Source organism: Festucalex cinctus, chromosome 18 (genome assembly GCF_051991245.1).
Source record: "Festucalex cinctus isolate MCC-2025b chromosome 18, RoL_Fcin_1.0, whole genome shotgun sequence".
In the NCBI taxonomy this organism is placed as follows: Eukaryota; Metazoa; Chordata; class Actinopteri; order Syngnathiformes; family Syngnathidae; genus Festucalex; species Festucalex cinctus.
This window is the reverse complement of record NC_135428.1, coordinates 19,086,605-19,106,801: the sequence shown is the minus strand read 5'-3', so window position 1 is coordinate 19,106,801 and position 20,197 is coordinate 19,086,605. Positions and strand designations below refer to the sequence as shown.

Sequence of the window (20,197 nt, the reverse complement as noted above, 5' to 3'; positions counted from 1 at the left end):
GCGTAGCTCGCTCGTGATTGGTCCGTTCGATGGCGTACTCTGCTTTTTTTTTTTTTTTCTTTTTCTCTCTCTCACCGCCCCCCCCGCCCAGATAGTTTCCGTGAAGGAAACTGTTTGGCGGCGCAAATCGACTTCCTGCTCGTAGACCACAGCTGTGCAATGTGCATGTGGATATGTGCCTGGGACGAGAGGCGGAAAACAACAATAACAAAAAAAACTGTGTTCGCTAAGTGCGTGGCTGTTGTGTTATGGTGAGTTTACGGCCGACACCGGTGCAAATTGGCAATAAATAATTGCCACGGTGATGAGCCAACTCTCCCCCCGGCTTTATTTCGTGTTTCTTAATTAAATAGAACTTCCTGAATTCGTCATAAAATTGCAGCGGAATCTCCACTCCGTGGCGTGCCGGCCGTAGCGACAGCCCGACTTGGTGTGAAACCACAGCAGACACCAATGTGTATTGCGATGTGTATTGCGCAGTTGGAAGGCAAACGCACGAGCGGAGCTCCGCCGTAACGTCTACGCGTGAGCCTCAAGCAGAAGTATACTGAGGCCTTTAGTGTTGCTACGTCCCGCAAGAATTGGCGACGTGTGCGCTGTACCCGGCCACAAGCTACGTGGCCCTTTAAATTCGTGACGCGCGTAGATCATGTGATCTATGCCGGTCATTAACGCAAGAGCAAACGCAGAAGTATATAAACCAGGCCTAAGAGACATGAGATCCACCCACCGTTTTCACAGTCACTCATTTATGTGAAGCATGGCAGAAAGAGCTCCTGCAACATGCAGTCGTCAGAAGAGGCAGAACACCCTTGGCCTAATATTCATTCAGTCTTTCATTTACATACGTAAATACTACTAAAAAGAACAGAAGGCATAGGTGTCGTCTCGACCTGGTGAGCCAATCGTACTGTTCACGAAGTCCAGTTTTTTGCTACTCTAACCACATCTGTTCACAGCTAAACCATCATTTTGAATCACTGTCCCTTCAAACAATAATTAAACCTAACAACGGCATGAAGCCGCTGGCTGCAAATGTATTACCTTAGCTCTCATCATTTTCTCTTGCTGTTTTTTCTACTGGAGATACACAATAAACGTGCCGCTGTTGCCCCACAGCAAAACTATCATTCACTATTAGATTTTAAGCCACAATCTCACCTCAGAGAAGGCAGACTCTCACTCAGTTTTCTCCCTTCAAGGCAAGACAGAACAACGTTAGTCAAGAAATAATCTAATGGCTCTAAATTCACATTTGGAACAACCAATATTGATATTGTCGTCTTACTGATTTTTTTTCCTTTTCGCTTGTAGGTCAGATGAAGAGTGGTGTCCTCCCCTGCCCGAAAGGACGTACCTGATGGAGGGCTGTGAAGACGTCCACTCCCACAGAAACAACGCCTCCTCTCCGGCTACTTCCTACAGTCACCAGTCCACAGCCACGCTTACTCCATCTCCCAATGAGGAGATGCAATCATCCCACGACCTGCGCCGGCCACAAGAGGAAAATCAGCTGTTGCGGTATGTATGTTGAATTCAGAAACATCTCCATGTGCCTTGAGGAAATGTTCCTTTAGTTTTGGTAGACCGCTAGTTGTGCTGGACTAAAATTGCTAAACTTGGCATTATTGCAAATCATGCAGTTAGGATGCTCCCATGACTCAGCGCACAACTTTATATTTATAGAGCACTTTAAAAGAGCAGAAGGAAAACGTTCAGCTTCAAGGCAAAGTGAGCTTGAGGGAAGTAAATTATGATCAAACTTTGTTTTCCCAACTTGTGTTATATATTGTAAACTCAGAAGAAGATCAGATAAGGGCTGGTTTTCCTATTAACAGTTTTTAAATGGAAAAAAGGGAGATAACTAGAAAGCACAAAAAGTTGCCTCTTAGCGGAATGTTCGGGTGCGGGTGAATATCTTGATAACTGTGTGACTTTTGTGTCAAAAATAAATGCACGGGCCTGCTGAGCCACAAGTATAACTTCAACAATTCACAAGCAGAAGTGAATACAGTAGTTCCAATGATGAGACATAATAAATGCAATGACCTGTGTAAATCACAATTATATTTGTGGGTCTGAAAACGTGATAATCGTGGATATATTTGTGTGAATAATTTTTGACACAAATCTCCCGCCATGCTATATGTACTGGCCCCTATGACGTGAAGAGAATAATCTGCCCATAACAACGGCTTTATTTTATTTTATTTTATTTATTTACAGTGTTCCCTCGTTTTCCGCTGGGGTTAGGTTCCAAAAAATACCCGCAATAAATGAAATCCGCGAAGTAGTTAGCTTTATGTTTTACAATTCTTATAAATGTTTTAAGGCTCTAAAATCCCCTACCACACAATTTAGACACTTTTCTCATTGAGGCATTTACATGTTCTCACATTTCTCTCTTGTTCAAACATTGATAATGTTCAAAACTTCATAAATTTTATAAAATGGGTATATTACTGCAAAAAAATATGCAAAATTGCACTTAAAAAAAAATCCGCGATACAGCGAGACCGCGAAAAGTGAACCGCGTTATAGCGAGGGAAGACTGTATTTATTTTATTTTATTTTATTTTATTTTATTTTGGGTCTCCTTGTAAAAAACATCAAAAACATGTTCCACTTAATGTATAACACATATTGAACACATTGAAGCATGTTAGGGAGAATCACACAAACTACAATTTGTATAATCAGCTTCTGCTAAGCATCAGTACATTTTATTGTCCGATTCTGTTCATTTTCTCAGTCCTGTTACGTGTTGCCTTTACAGCAGAAGGTTACCATGTGGTTCAGTGCCAGTTCCCCAGGCACCGAGTGCCCCACTCACCCAGTCCGGCCTCTCGAGCCAACAGCATCTCGGCTCATCGGAGGTTGGCCCGCTGCAGTGCCAAAGTCACACCCAGCGGCAGAATGAAGACGGCATCAACGCAACTACTCCTGGTAAATTGACAAGTGGACAAAGGGTGCACACACAAAATAGCAACGTTAATAAAGTAATCAAACAAACATTTTAGAACTTGAACTAGAATTTTAAATGCAACTAGTGGCATAATTTATTTCTTGAAGGGTAAAATACATTTTACTCGTGATATGATTTTTCTTTATTGTCCTTTTCTAATTCAGTGCACAGCCGCTCATCCCCAGCCGATCCATGCTCTCCGCTCAGCCAGAAAGTTCGCATTAAAAAAAAGGCTTCCAAGGGTTCAGTATACAGGCGAGAAATACAAGGAGGTACATTTTTTCTATTGTTTGATGGAACGCAAATAAGCAATAAGCTCAGAAGCTCTTACCTACAGATACGGTATATCTAGATGAATATAAGTATCGTAGATGAAAGCTACTGAGCTTTATTACATTTTCAGTTGAGTCTTTTTATCAAAACTGATAATGCAAAACTTGACATGTATAATGTATGTGTTCGTTTTCAGTCCCAATTTCATGTTTTCAGAATCTAAGAGTTATACATATTCACAGCAAATATTGCTGTTAAATATTGATTTCAACCCCCAAAGTATATTTTTCCACTGTCTGATTTAAATTGTCGGACAGAGTTGATTTATTTCGTGTCAAATTAACTCTGCAGAATTTATCCAAGTAAGCTCGGTTAGAACTGCTATGCCACAAAGACTTCTGGGATATGATATAATAATGTAATAAGGTGATTCATTACAATACTGTTGAAATTATTACATTATTGGGTTTTATTACATTTTTGATAGCGTTAACTACACTAAGACTGTAAAAATTAAAGCGTTACCTGTGGAGATGAATTTAAATTCTTTAAAGGGACAGTGTGTATTATTTAGCGCCATCTAGTGGCGTACTAATAATTAATTCAATTTAAAAACCCACTATTGATTTCAATAATATACAAAAATAAATGTTCTAGCACATCAACATACATTTTTTTATATATAATTTATCATTAGTAATCACTAATTACTGTATATTACACAGGTGGTGGAGGTCCTTACAGGTGGCCGACATGTTTTAGTTAGCAAGGGTTCATCTAGTGGTGAATTTTTACACACTGTCCCTTTAAAATGAATTTATAATAAAATTTAAAAATATAAAAAAATATAAAAAATAAATAAATAAAAACGCAGTTAACAGTCTTATTTACGTTCTGTTGTTGGAGAAATTTCAAGTAATTTGCACTTTATACATGTCCATCTGTCATCTCAGAGAAAAATCCCATGCTCAAGTTTCCCTCATGGGGCCTCGCAAATCAACCCTTCTGAAGTGTGCTGCTTCTGGGCACAACTAAACCTGTAAACAAGAAGTTTTGAAGAATTGTCTTGATGAGGAAAAAAAAATGCCTATAAAGCTGATCCATTTTGATCGTTTTGTTCAACAGTTGTATTTTACAGAAGTATTCTATTCAAGAATCAAGGAAAGCTGTTAGAACAGTTTTTGATTCTAAATATCGTTTCTATTTGATGATTTTACATTAATTCCAAGATTGTACTCAAGTAAATAATGTTACAAATGTTGTAGAAAAATGTAGTCAGAAGTAGAAAAATCTCGATTGTGTAATTAGATTTTATATTATATCGCTTAACAGCACTATTTTTAATTTTTTTAACATTTTAAATTATTGCATTATTTGGTGCTACAAGGCAAACTGCGGTTGGTAAAAAGTAAATCGTAAATAAATGGTAAATAGTTTTGTCAGTTCCAGTTACCTTGAAAGTGGTAAGACACAATTTGGTTATAAATGTAATTCAGATAGAACCCATTCATTTAATGTTTGTCAAAATGTTTGCTTTGTTCATGTTTTGTTACCTCATTCTTTACTGGTACAACCGATTTATGTTTCATGTACAGCACTTTGTATACAGCAATGCCTGTTCTTAAAGCGCTTTATAAATAAAGTTGAGTTGAGTAAGTGTCCCTTTTTTCACGATAAGGACTTTAATTACTGTAGGCTCCAGGGTAGGAAAAACAAATCGACAGCAACACAAAACCAACACCATAATAATCATAATAATTGCCTGTTTTTTTTTTTTTTTTTTTAATATATCTGTTATTTTCTCTTCAGATCTGCCTCCACCTCCAGAACCACCGCCAGAAGAGGACAAGTTGCAGGCATCCCTGAAGTGCATGGAGGCCAGTAAAATAGCTAATGGCTCTCTATCCTCCCTGGAAAGGAGCGAATGCAGTAGCGGCAGCCACCAACGCAAAGGCTCAAGACAAAGACACACTGAAAGTAAGAGAAATGGCTTAATTTTTTATAGACAGGTGCACGTGAGATCGCCATAAAAACGTCTAGTTCACCATGTTTGGGCATTCCGATGGTGTTTTCTTTTAAACACCCCTTTAGTGACAGAAAGTGGACTAGACTTTTAACCAGGTAAAACCAGGTCTAAATTGTGGCACAGATGGTGTAACACAATTATGGTGGTTTTGATTGAGGCAGACAGATACTGCGCTCCACTGATTTGTGTGATGGATGTCATTGTATTTCACTCGTAAATATGATATCAGTGTGCACTCAACCCTCTGAATCATTGTAGAAATCGGTGCTTTGCACTAGACTTCTGCTGGGTACGAACATAGGGTTCAATATCTCGGGCTTAGTATTTGTGCTGCATCAGGGTATTTCAGTGTGTGTCATATCAAATCTGTCTCGGTCTAACGTTTGTTTCAATGCTGCTTCCATTTTACTCAGTACAACATTGCTGGGTGGAAAAAGACTGAACCTCTGAATTTTATAAATGATTGAGCCTCCTTTGGTAGCATTAACCAAAACCAAATGACCACATAGCTTTTTCCTAAAGTCAATTTAGCTTAATGCAAAAAAAAAAAAAAAACACCATAGAAGCCCAAATAAATAGCATTGGTGCTGTGGTGTTAAAATCCTTTAAGGTTGGGACACAAACTGTGGAGCAACACATATTCTTTGCAAATAATATTACTGCAGCTCTCAGTCAGTCGTGAAACTCTTCTTTGTATGTCTGCATTACATTCATTTTAATGGTGAATCATAATTACAGAGTGCTTTGAGTTACAAGCATGTTCGCAGAACAAATCAAACACACCTCTCGAAACTAGTCCTGGAAGGTTTCTGACACACCTGCATTTGTGTCCCTTGTGTGAGGCATGGTTGGCTCGCATCGGGCAATGCTCCATTACAACTAAAAACCCAAGGTGTTTGTTTGTTTTTGATTGATTTGGCATTGATTGAACTCAAGGTCAGCTGACTGCTGACTCAGATTAGCTCTTGGAGAACTCACTAATCGAAGGGTTCCCATACTTTTTCCACCCTGAGTTTCGAATGTTTACATCAAATGTTCAATAGAAACATAGAACTGGATGCAAATGGATGTCAAATTGACTGGACTTGAAAAAAAAAAAAAAAAAAGTAATTGTGCGCTACAATACAATACATTAATTATTGATAGTTTTTCCCCCTCAGGTTTAGTGTTGATCCCAAGCGAAGGGAAACAAGGAAGGGATGCTCAAAATTGGTAATTTAACAAAAATTAGAAGGTAAACAAGCTACACTGCTTGAGTAGACGAAAGTACTAAATAATCATAAGTCCTAAACAAGAATCAAACAGTACTTGAGCTAAGACACACATCATATGAGACAAGGATATGACATGAGCGATGAACCGACAAGGTTTGAAAGAAAGCTGGGAACTCAATTACAATATAAGCCAACTGAGGAGATAATGAGAGACACAAGGAACCAGGATGACAAGAACGGTTGGACGTGATAAAATTTGACAAGACATTGGGAACCACAAGGAAAACATGACAAATAAAGTCCAACACAAACCAAACAAAACTTAAAAACTTTCTCCAATGTTACAGCAGATATATCAGCCTAATTTAACCGAGGTCTAGCCACACTATTGCCATAAAAAAAACCATGCCATTTTAACGTATAAATACGTTTTCGTTGTTATTGTTGTTTTAAGTGTCCCGAAGACGTATTTATACGTTTTTGTTTTGTTTTTTTGTGTTTTTTTTTTTAATGCTAGAGCATACAGATGGCTTTGATGCAGCCTCTCAAATGCAAAGAATGGTTGTAGAAATGGAAATTATTAGAGAGCCAGCAGTTGGCAGCAGATCAAAGGAGATCAACCAGGGCCATGTTGGAAAGAAGCTCAATTACTCACAATTCTAAATAGATTTGTGAAAATTGATCAAACTTAGCTATATTCAAATGCTAATTTTTGCAAAACGGAAACAGATAGAAATGTGCTTTTTTGTCCTGATGAAAGAAGATACTTTAATCTTTCTTTTGATAGTGTCCATGTTTTTATAGTAATAGAACATTCTGTGTGAATATTCTGTGGTCCTTGCAAAATCAGTCAAAATCCAGTAAAACAGCTGGGAGCGAACGAGATTGCTTCTGTGAAAATGGCTGGGAGCTAATGAGTTAAATTATCTGTCATTGTTTTCTTTTTTTTTTCTTTTTTTTTGTCAGTTTTATGCCTCAAAAGTACAGTGGTATTGTCAGTACTTGTACTGGGATCAGTCTAATAAAAAACGTGGTATCAAACATACCTTACAAAAAAATAAATACATAAATAAAAAATCATTCTATATGTATTCTATCTGTATTCTACAGCTGCACATGGCGAGGAGGTGATGCTGTACTGCGGTAAATCCGGTTACCTATCCAGAAATCAAATGTCCAGTAACTGCTCGACCACAGGAAGCTCCTCATCCCGGGGCTCAACGGGCTCTCGGGGGACCAATGCGGCCAGGAAGAGCAGTGAGGTAGGATACATTCATGTGTCTTTAATAATTGAAAAATACAGGTCATTATGAGTACCAGGAAAAAAAAATCCCTCGTTAGACAAGTTCATAGGTTTATGCTGCATAAGACGCACATAATATTTTACTTGTGAAACCCACTAATTTTGACGCACACATTTTGAACATGCTTTCACGCATGTAAAATTCATCATATCTAATCTAATGTAATGTAATGTCTAATGTGAAGCTGCACAGTAAGAAAAAATATTGCGTTTGTCCACTCCAGAGAGAAGGTTTCACGGTGTGAGTACTTTTAAATGCAACCCCTGCAGGTTCTCCCCCCACAAGCCAGTATCTTTTATAGCATAGCAAGCTGTGCCTACTGAATGGGAAGCACTGTCGTGTTTGTCAGGCTGCACTCAATGCATACTTGTGATGTACAGTCAAACCTGGCAGTCTGAATCACAAACAGGAAGTCATCTGGTTCTTGAATTGAAGAAACATGAATTATATTGTGTTGTTGAGACGAGTGTTAATTTTATCCGCCATTTTTAAATTTAGTCTCAGCGTTAGTCCAATTTCAATTTCGCTTGTTAGTTTTTATCATAGTCAACCTTATCCCCTTATTATTTAGTCCATTTCTAGTCGACTATGGACCCCTTCATGGCCTACGTCACGATGACGTCACGGTGTTTGCTGGAGGCAAAAACAACCGCTGGAGGCAACCAAGTGCAGCTAGACGTAAACAACGCTGGTTGTCTGTTTATTCTATTCTATTTTTATTAGAGATGGGCGAGTACCGATACCAGGTATCGGGCCGATAGCAGCCTTTTTTCAAGTACTCGAGTACTCGTGACGCAGACGAGTACAAGCGACCGATGGCAGAGGGGAAGACGTTAAGTGAGTCCTCCTTGCCTGTAACTGGCGCTAGCTTGCAGCAGTTTTTCACCAAAACTTCACCGGTTTGGAAATACTTCAAAATTGTGAATCTTAAACTAAAAGAGCATTTTTGTGTTTTATTTTGAGCGTTAAGACTATTGAAGAGTGACTGTGCTGTTTTTGTTTGTTAAAATTAAAGGAAATATATTTGTTTAAAAATATCTTTTAGTGATTTTTTTTTTGGTCAAAATGTACTACTGGTATCGGTATCAGTGAGTACTGAGGGTCTGAGTATCGATATCGGTCTGAAAAAAAGTGGTATCGAACATCCCAAATTTTTATCATTTGCTCACATATTAACTCAAATGGCCGTTTTCCGCGTCCTTTCCGATGTGAACTTTCTGTGAAAATATGCTGACCGCCACTGAGGTGTTTTTGCCTCCAGCTAAGCCCCGCCCTTTAAATCGCGTCACAATGTTTACAAACTTTGAAGGGGTCTATAAAACTAGCATTTTTAGTCTTTATTTTAGTCCAAGAAAACATAGTTTTATTCGTCTGGTTTTAGTCAACAAAAACTGTCAACGTTTCAGTCTAGTTTTAGTCAAGACAATCATATTTTTGTCAGCAGATAATGTTAAACATTTCAGACCTAAAACTATTTCACTTAAATATTCTCTCATGATTTTGATGAAAAACAACTTTGCACACAATTATATGCTATGAGCTAATTATTTAGCCAGCATTAGTTAGCAGTTGGATTAACATTATTGTTGAAACATTATAGCCGTTGGATTAACTATAATTTTCTTTCCTTTTTTTTTTTCAGAGGCAGGATTTTCCAAAATCATATAATTTTCATCTCGTTTTTATTCATGAACTAAAATGTCCCTTAATTTTAGTACAGTTTTTATTAAGTGAAGTACATTTTCGTCTTGTCTTCATTAGTCGACGAAAATGCATATACTGATTTAGTCCCAGTTATTGTTTCTTAATGAGGGTATTAGTCTTCTAGTCTAGTTTAAGTCTAGTGAAAAAATATTTTTGTTTAGTTTTCATTGACGAAATTAACACTAGTTGATACAACAAAATACAACAGATACAAAAATGTTGCTTTCATTCATTTAAAAAAAAAAAAAAAAGTTAATACCATCTGTTTTTGTTTGACAGCTCCAAACTGAAACTGAAGAACACCAAATAAATGGACGTCTTTTTATGATGAAGAGGAAGTGTAGTAGTTTTGATGATTTTTTGCGCTGTTAAGTTTTATGCTGTTGCTTAAGTATGTAGGAAGAAAAAGGATGGCCTGTCACAGGTCAGTTCCTGCTCACCCCAACACACATCTGGGTTGGGAAAGGAGCAAAACAGCTTATATGTCTGCTGTTGCTCCGGCCATCCCCTGTGGAGCAGTCAGGAGCACCTCAGCCCTTTAACAGATCCTTACTGGTCGCCTCTTTATGCGTTGCTGAGAACATGAAAGCACGACCTTCGTGCGGACAATAAAGTTTGGGGTGTTTTCACAGGAAGTCTGGCTTAGGTTACCTCCTTCTTCCTGTTGTGTTATGGACTTCTATCTTTTGCCCTTTGACTCATATATTGGGAAGTGTTGCTCTCACAACGCTATTTAATTAATTGGATCCCGCAACAATCGAGGCAATAAGTGGTTTCGCATCGCGGTTTGTATTGTGCGCATCATTGAATAGCAAAACTGAGAATCAACTCAACTCAACTTTATTTATAAATCGCAAATGCTCACATAACCATCAAAAGAAGAACCACTGAGAGTGTTTTACATGCTAAAATGAACAGGAAGTGAGCTACGAATTTTTGAATGTCCTATTTTTGACGATTTTTGCACATTTACAGGGGGCAGACTTTTGCCCACTTCTCCTACACGTTTTATCCGACTGACTTCAGACGTGACCTGGACCATGTCAAGATCTGAGCCAATGACAGGGGGAAAAAATCTTGACTTTTCGAAATACTATATGATGAGTGCGGGACATCAAATTTGTGTTTCGCAATGAAAAAGGATATGCTTAATAACTCACGGTACATGCTCCAAAAAATCCCAAACTTGACATGTATGTTTATAGTCAAGGCCTGAAGCTATCTCTATGACAACATTCAGTTATATATGTAGTGCCACCTAGCCCTTGAGGCATAAAAATAAAATAAAATAAAAATACCCCACTTACGGTATTTTTACAAAAAATTGTAAACACGTTTCGCAATGAAAAAGGATATGCTTAATAACTCCCCAGTACATGCTCCAAAAAATCCCAAACTTGACATGTATGTTAATAGTCAAGGCCTGAAGGTATCTCTATGACAACATTCAATAATATATGCAGCGCCACCTAGCCCTTGAGGCGTGAAAAAAATACCCCACATACGGTATTTTGTGCAAAAAATGTAAACTCATTGCAAGTGTGATAACTAAATCATTTATGAATATGCTTTTATTTTCCACCACTCAAAATGTTCACTGGCATCAGACCTATCCAAACATATGTACTTTTTATTTCGTTTTTATTTATTTTTGATAGCCTCTATAGACAATAATAGCAATATCGTGAATGAAGGATATGCTTAATAACTACATGCTCCAAAAATTTCCAAAAAATTGATAGCCTCTTTGGACAATAAAAAATAAAAAACTTCACTGGGGATTTTTTTTTAACATGCAATATTTAATGTCTATCAGTGTTTTAGAATTTTGGGGGGTTTATTTTTTTTATTCCATGCATTTCCATTGCAGTTAATTGCATGAGTTTTCATTATTTGCTGTAGAGTAAATACAAAAGACTTTTAAATAAATATATTGTGCCTTCTTTTGATCAGAATCAGTTATTGGTTTTTTTTTTTTTCAAAACTTGATCACTGATAGCCGAAAAATCCTGATCATGCAAAGCAGTGGTATCCAAACTACGGCCCGGGGGCCATTTGTGGCCCGCCATCCATTTTTCAGTGGCCCGCGACATATGCTAAAAATGGCACTTGACTCAATTCAAATAAAATAAAAACAAAAGTGTTTGGAGATGGTCAAAGTAAGATGGGAGGGTGTCGAAAAACACAGGTGCTATTAAAGGTTATTTTAGCTCGCTAAAACTAACGAAATAACTAAAACTAAAATTAAAAAAACAATGTCGTTCACGAAATAAAATAAAAATGAAAATGCTTTTTTATAAACAAAAACTATCTGAAATTACATTTTGTGTTCACAAAACTAGCTAAAAGTATAATTATAGCAAAAATGTCCTTCGTTTTAGTCATTGGTGTGATTTTTAGTAGATTTATTTTTGATAAAAACCGGAATAATGACGTTTGAAAGTATGTCACACAGAAGTGATGTCATCTACAGCAGCCAATAGAAAAGCACCAAAAGATGACGTCGCTCCCATGGTGATTTTTAAATATTGCGCACAAGTAATACACATTAAAAAATAAATAAATAAATAATAATAATACTAATACTTAAACTAACTAAAACTAAACAAAAATTAAGCATTTTTTAAAGATCTAAACTAATAAAAACAGAACCACCCTGAAAACTAATAAAAATTAACTAAAATGAAAAATTCCAAAACTATAATAACCCTACTGCCATATTACAAATAAATTGGTTTATATACTGTAGTATTTTTCTAAATATGCAAAAGCACAAATGAATTATTTGTGCAATTTTTAGGACTATACACAATTTCTCTTCATAACATTATGTGGCCCTTGCGTCCTTCTGAGTTTCTGGATGTGGCCCTCAAATGAAAAAGTTTGGACACCCATGATGTAAAGCCTAGTTAAATGTATAATATCGAATGAATTATTTATAAAAAATATATATATAGATATATTTTTTTTTTTTTTGTTCAGAGTAGTTTTGACTGACTTTTGAGATCTGCACAATAAAATTTTCTCATAATTACTGTACATTACAGCAGATGTTCTTTTTTTTTTATGAAAAAAATAGTCAGTTTAGCTTTGCTGACAAAAAAGTAAAGTTTGTTGCTACACTACATAAATTTAATTGAAACTTTTGATTCTAAAAAAAAAAAAAAAATTGTCATATTTTATTGTTTTATTGTAATAAAACCCTTCCCTGGGATTAAGAGGGGGAAAAAAAGATCCACAGTTAGAAAGCTCCTTAAATGAAGTCACTGATTCTTAAAAATATATATATATATATATTGATCCTTGTTGATGCATACATTCTTCAACGATTGATTGATGTTTGGTCATGTGATCACTCCACCAGCAACAAAGTGAAAATGTGAAAATATCGGACTACTTGCTACTTTATTAACAACCGCTACTATTCTACTAAGAGTGACCATGTTTGAGTGTGTCAGGGACGCTGTGCCACTCCAATCCTGAGCAATATGAGTGAGGTCAGAGGTCACTGATGTTAGGCTGCCAGCTCATCATCTCAGCTCTCTATCATCATCAGGTTGTTTAATGAGCTTTTGTTCAGCAAACTTAATGGACCTTGATTTCTGCACTGGGATAACTGAAGATACTGACTCTGAAATTGAATGCACCGTACAAAGCAAGGCCATTTCCAAATGATCATGCATCACAAATCAGAAAATGCAGAAACAAAATATTGTGATGCACTGAAAATTCCTCATCTTGTTTTTTTTCTTTCAGGAAACTAGATAAGGCCATGTGGGAAGAGAAGAAGAAGTTGACCTCTGATGCCTCCATTGTTCACCATCTTTCAAATGTGGACACTGTGATCTAATAAGATTCATGTCGTTGTTGTGGAAGAACAAAAACAGACTCTTCATTGTTTTTGTGGTTTGTTTTACTGATTATTTATGAGCTATCCATGCCCCTTGATTTGTAAATACCCGTGTCCTTTATTGTTCTGTTGTTAGCTTTGGATACAGGGAAAGAGACATATATTGTATTTATGAGTACGAAGAAAAAAAGTCTCCCATCTCCTCTGAATGTGCCAAACTTTTTGGTGAAAATGTACAGTATACTTTTTTGGAAAAGCATTAACTACTGTTGCACTCTTGTTGTGAAAGGCCAAACAACAAAAAATATCAAGCACAAAGGAAATGTGTCAGTTCTTGCTCGTGGAGGAATGCTGTGGTCTGATTGGGATACCGTCCCCGATGCAGTCCAATAGAATGTCTCGGTCGTCGTTTGTTTCTGTGCAGCAGAAAGGTTTGATTGTAATCCCGCCTCCCAGATCCTCATGTTCACATTTATATATACTGTCATTTACAAAAAATCAACAATATCTGTTGACTGACTTTTTGTACTCTTTTTGTTTTGTAAATGTACAATAAAATGCATTTGCTGATGTATGTTTACTGCTTTTCTTTGCGGAAAGAATTTGCAGACGTGCGTGCAGTAAAGTGAACTGAGCTCAAAATTGCAATTCCAAAGAGGCAGAATTGGATTTAATCAGCCGGTGTATAATTTGATGTCTCATTCTACTCATTGTACCCTGTAAAGCTCGAGCCTTCTGCATACAAAGATCTCTTGTCAGCTCTTTACTGGTTTCTATTAGACCTCCCGCTGTTGAATATTTTTAGAATAATCAAACGAAAATTATTTTGCATTAAAGTGTATTACAAACCATTATTTTCCTGACTGTTGTTTATTAACCCTTTAATGGTCACTTCAAGAAAAAGACATTTGAAAAATGTTTTTCATATTTTCTGAGGTATTGGGTCACAAATAACAAAAATAAATGTAAATTATATTAACATGCCCCCTAATTTTTATAATATGAGTCTCTACCAAATGATTGAGATGAATGTTGATGGTAACAAATTTAATAATGTGAAACAGCAATTAGATTGTCGTTTATAACCTGCAAAGACAAAGAGGAAAATGTAAAAAAAAATAAAATAAGTTTAATAATTGATGTCAAGTAAATTTTATTTTAATAAATAAGCTTTCTCTTGTGTCTTTGCACAAAAATCCATCTACCGTATTTTACGCACTATAAGGCGCACCTAAAAGCCTTCAATTGTTTCAAAAGCTGACCATGCGCCTTATAATCCAGTGCACCTTATATATGGATCAATATTGAGCCGCAACAGGTCTCGCTGTCAAGACGCTATCGGTGACCCTGCACGATCGGTGACGCGCATGCGCGGAAGATCCCGCCATCTTGGATCGCTTGCTAATACTAATACTTTACCTAAGAGAAAATAATAAAACATCTGTTTATTCATTTTGGGGGTGAATGGAGTTGTCAGAAAGTTGGTTTGTAATCTCTTAATAAAGTTTGACTGACCGATCTGACTGTTTTGTTGACATTCCCTTTAGCGCAGCACCATCTAATGGATGCATAACGTAACCCCAGCCTCTACTGTAGCGCCTTATCTATGAAAAAAGTTTTAAAATATGCCATACATTGAAGGTGCGCCTTATAGTGCGGAAAATACGGTACTTGAATTGTCTGTGGCATTATATCAGCTATCACATCAAAGCCTGATGCAGAGTGCCTTGTAGTCCTCCATGGCTGGGAAGTCAAAAACACCCATGAAAAGGAGCATAGCCAGGAAATCTTCGATCTCTGCAGGATTAGTCTTGAGTGGATCCCCCAACTCTCGGGCAGAGTACAAATTTGATTGATGAGCAATATGTTGAATCTTCTCATCTGAGAAGAGCATTTTGTAAGGGTGTCTTGACCATTTCAGGGTGTTCAAAATTTGAATCAGGAACCCGGATGTCCTCAATATCTTACAATAGCTTCCAAAATTCATCTGGCTTCTTTTTCTTTCTTTTCAGTCGTTTTCTTCTTGCCAGGGGTTGACATAGTCATCCAATTCTATTACTGTTTTTAGGGTTTTTTCTAGGGCTGGGAATCTTTGACTGTCTCACGATTCGATTCGATTACGATTTGTGGGTCTACAATTCGATTCAGAATCGATTTTCGATTCAAACGATTTTCGATTGAAAATTATTTGAATGACAAATGATTTCTGCTTTAATTTACAGATATGCACAACATTGTCATGATCTACTTCAGTCTGCTTTGCGAGACTTTGAAGGGGTCTCAATTGAGGCGATCTTGCAAGGTCGCTGGAAAAGCCATCAATTGGGTGATACTGGGCACGGTAGTCGAGTGGTTAGCACGTCCGCTTCCCAGTTCTGAGGTCTCCGGTTCGAGTCCAGGCTCGGACCTTCCTGGGTGGAGTTTGCATGTTCTCCCCGTGCCCGCGTGGGTCTCCTCCGGGTACTCCGGTCTCCTCCCACATTCGAAAGACATGCATGGCAGGTTAATTGGGTGCTCCAAATCGTCCCTAGGTGTGCTTGTGAGTGTGGATGGTTGTTCGTCTCTGTGTGCCCTGCGATTGGTTGGCAACCAGTCCAGGGTGTCCCCCGCCTACTGCCCAGAGCCAGCTGAGATAGGCGCCAGCAGCCCCCGCGACCCTTGTGAGGAATAAGCGGTCAAGAAAATGGATGGATGGATGGATGGGTGATACTGCCCTCTAATGGATAATCTGTGCAATGCATGTGTCAAATTATATATATCAGGATTTTAATGGGGGAAAAAAATATACTCGTGAAATAGAGGGTTCAAAATGTCTTTGTATTTAATATAATACGTTTGGCTTTATAGGGTTGTTATGTTCAAGTGTCAAATACAACAGTCCAGTACATTGAACTGTGCTGTGATGAATACAGAAGTACAATAATATCAGATGTATGGCCTGGAGACGTTACATTGGATTTGGCAATGGGCAACATCAGCTCTACTGAGTCAGGTCATGTATCTCACTGAAAATAATCCATGAAATGAAGGCTGAGATCTGTTGCCACTCATGTGTTAGCACAAACTTGTAAAAATTCCTGAGCCAAAGCTAATACCCTGAGCCTGTACTCTTCTGTAAGCTGTCAACTCCCTCTGACACACAGCCTAGACAGATCTTAACTCTTTGACTGCCAAAGACGTTTCATGATGATTAGTAAAATTCCAATGAATGGAATGCGATCTTTCATTTCGTAGCCACATTGTATATGTAGTAAAGGCAAACAATATTCTTTTTGCCTTGAAAGATGAGTTAAAATGCTCAAAAGCGGCTGGCACTGTGGATTTTTTTGTTTTGTTTTTGTAACGCCTGGCAGTCAAAGAGTTTTAACAAATAACAATAAGAAGTGCCTTTTTGCAAAAGTTTTCTTTGGTCTTTTTCTCCCAATGTCTCGCTCTCACCTCCCCAAGCGCCCGGGTGCTGCATGCGCCGAGGAGCATGAAATTACCAAGGCTGCTCATCTGAAAGTCCACAACAACCCCCTCCCTCCCGCTGTCCAGCCTCAGACAAAGAATGCATTCGTCCCTGGTGCGCTCCAGATGATGGTCATGTCTTACAAGCAAACCTACCAAACTACACAAGCTTCTGTTGCGCGCGTTTTGTGCTTTTGATGTCAAGGGCATGAAAAGATGCTGCAGCGCGTACAGTTTTTCTTATGATTCAAATCAAAACAACTGTAACAAGACTTACTCGTTTTTTCAAAATAGATTTTTATAGTGGCCCTTTCATATAGCCTGTTTTCCATGTCTCCGTCCTTCAGCACAGCTGAATCTAATGATCAGCTAATCACCAAGCTTTGTAGAAGCCTGATAACGATCCCGATCATGTATCAGGTGTGTTAGTGGAGAGAAACATGGCTGGATAGGGGCTCTCAAGGACCGAACTTGGAGACCCCTGGTTTATAGACCCCTTCAAAATTTGTAAACAATGTGAGCCAATTTAAAGGGCGGGGCTAAGCTGGAGGCAAAAACTCCAGGGTGGCGTGTGGTTCTAACACCGGTCAGCATATTTTCACAGAAAGTTCACATCGGAATGGACGTGGAAAACGGCCATTTGAGTTCATATGTGAGTAAACTGACTCCCCACGACCGTGAATGTTACTTTAAAAAGTTAACTCTGACTGATGGGATATTTACTCACACGCTGGATAGATGATTTAACAGGACTACCCACCGTGCAATGAATAGACATTTAAATCTACCTTATAGAAAAACTGAGCCTTTATACTAAAGATAAACTGAAGGCCTATAAATCATTACATGTCTACAACTAACTACGTCTTGAATGGACATGTTCAAAATTTAGTATATAACAACTTGAGCGAGGGCTTTGGTGTCGTGCGGTCGCAAGTGCTGCCAAGTCAACGACAGGGACAGAAGACGATATACGAGGCACAAATTCAAATTTGTGAGTTTTTTTTCTCGGAATATTGCCACCACCCGCTAAAAAATTCTATATTTATACGAGGCCCTAATATGCCGTCATAATAGTGAGACAAGTGTTAATTGGATATTTACATTTTTCTAACAACACTGATTTTCCAAAGAGTCGATAATATCAGGGTATCGATCCAAAACTTTCAGAGGTTGTCAACATAAATGTTGGCAACAATAATCACAGTTTTCGGTCATTATGCAATTTTTAGTTTTCATACATTACATATTTAGACCACAAGTCTCAACCTTAGCTCCTCGAGGGCTGGAGTCCTGGATGTTTTAGATGTTTCCCTTCTCCAACACACCTGATTCAAGCAATCAGGATCATTGTCGGGCACCTGCAGAGCTTGGTGATAGCTGATCATTTCAATCAGGTGTTTTGATGGAAGGGAAATAATGATTAATAAAAAATAATAATTCTGGCAGAATCACAGAATAAATGGGGGACATATTACATTGGGGTTGGCGCTCAGCTACTAAAGACACATTTTAACCAGATTTGTTAAAAAAAAAACAAAAAAACAAAAAAAAAAAAACATGAGCCACAAACCTTTTGAACATTACAATGAAGACGAACCAGATGAGTCGTTTGAAGTGATATGTGAGCGCATCTGCCGTATTGGATGTGGCCGTCACATATTAGCCATAAAATCTGCAAATAATATTAGTAAAATTGAGTTACAATGACATAATACAGTCAAAAGCAATGGTTCAGTATTAATTGAATGAGTTGTGGCTTGATGTTACGTCTCCAAGGAGCAAGTGAACGAGGCATCTTCACAAATCACTTCACTTTGGTGTATTAATAATAAAAACAAGTTTTAACAGGCCTACTTCATTATGTTGAAACCTTTCACAAGACTGCTTGTTAAATGTTTTTTTTGTTTTTACAGGATGGAGCTGAGCAACAATGCCCCTGATAGTCTTGCTTGATTTAGTTTCACAGCGAACCCATTTATTTTAATTGATACGACTGGCTTGTTTTATTCATGAGTTTGTTTCCCTGTTGAAAGACCAAACAGTAAAATTTGTACTTGACATACAATTTGTACATCAATAAAATCATCCTAGACCAGGGATGGGCAATCTCGGTCCTCGAGGGCCGGTGTCCCTGCAGGTTTTTGAGGTTTCCGTTTTCCAACACAAGCTGATTCCAATCAACGAGATCGTTATCCCTCTTATGCAGAGCTTGCTGATGAGCTGATCATATATCAGCTGTGTTGGAAAACGGAAGCCTCAAAAACCTGCAGGGACACCGGCCCTCGAGGACCGAGATTGCCCATCCCTGTCCTAGACAGTGGAGCAGTCAAATTGTGCATAATACAGATTGTCTTAACATTTAATTGAGGATTTTTATTTAATTTGTGAGTCTAAATCAATCATTTTTAACCTTGCGGCGGTACTGAACCTCAGCTTCGTACATGGAAAAATAAAACGTTTTTCAATTGCACAGAAAAGACTGTGTTCATAGAACAAAACACAATAAATATTTACTGCAAATGAATGAGACTGTTGCCTTACTAAGACAAGCTCAAAAATGTGCGGCCTCACCTTGGCAAGTGTCCCTCGTATCATTTTCACAAGTCTGTTCCTTTTCTTCATTTTTAAAGCAACCATCCTCGCAAAGATGCTTTATAACAAATGGTGATAGTATCTCAAGGTCTTCCTTAGCAATAAAGGGGTACACTACGATTTGTTGACACCAAAAAGTTGAGTGTTTTTCATCTAAAGAGTTGTGGAAAGGGAACACTTACACACAGTGTATGTCTTGATCTTGCCTGAGACGGACTCACCGACGCCCTAAGGTTCGATCAAACGGTTAACCCCGGGTTTTCACCGGATGCGGTTGCGGTGCGGTTGCGGTGCGGTCCGGCGACGCAAGCAATTAGATTCCATTCATTCGAATGGTGCAGTTTACACCGCTTGCGGGTGCGTTGCGTGTCAACTGCGGAAGGCCTGCGGCGTGCCGCAAGCCTTCCGCAAGGATAGACCTATTTTCTATTTTTGCCGGACGCCGCAGCGGTAGGCCTCCGGCAAATGGCAAGCTAGCACAAAACACATCGAGCGGGACAGGAAGACCGAGGCAGTTTCAAAATAAATTTCCGGTTACCTTTCAGAATAAAACACTCGCCAGCTCCTATTTCGCAAGTTTTTCAGCAAAACGTGACGTGGGCGTCGCCGGGCCATGTGCTCATTCACGGTTTAGACACCAGCGAACATGGACGAGGAGAGGTTTATATTGGAGGTGGAAAACCACAAAATAATATATGACACGGCACATCCTTTTTATAAGGACTGTAATGTATTGTGAGTTTGATGTTCTCGATTGCTTGTTGTGCCCGTCTCGCTTGCCGTACTGAGCGGCAGCCGGACGCGGAAGACAGAAAT

General features: G+C 38.2%; 1 protein-coding gene across 3 annotated transcripts in view; it reads left to right on the top strand.

Annotated features, from left to right (window-relative positions):
• Positions 1-13,910, top strand: part of robo3 (roundabout, axon guidance receptor, homolog 3 (Drosophila)) — a 129,972-nt gene extending 116,062 nt beyond the window's left edge. For 2 of the 3 annotated variants that reach the window (XM_077505822.1, XM_077505820.1), the window contains exons 22-27: positions 1,315-1,521; positions 2,777-2,946; positions 3,130-3,237; positions 5,048-5,215; positions 7,589-7,740; positions 13,243-13,910. In XM_077505822.1, coding sequence (XP_077361948.1) covers positions 1,315-1,521; positions 2,777-2,946; positions 3,130-3,237; positions 5,048-5,215; positions 7,589-7,740; positions 13,243-13,254 — 817 coding nt within the window. In that variant the 3' untranslated portion in view covers positions 13,255-13,910. The remainder of the gene's footprint in view (positions 1-1,314; positions 1,522-2,776; positions 2,947-3,129; positions 3,238-5,047; positions 5,216-7,588; positions 7,741-13,242) is intronic. The other variant, XM_077505821.1, reaches the window with a different exon arrangement.
• The last annotated feature ends 6,287 nt before the right edge of the window (positions 13,911-20,197 follow it).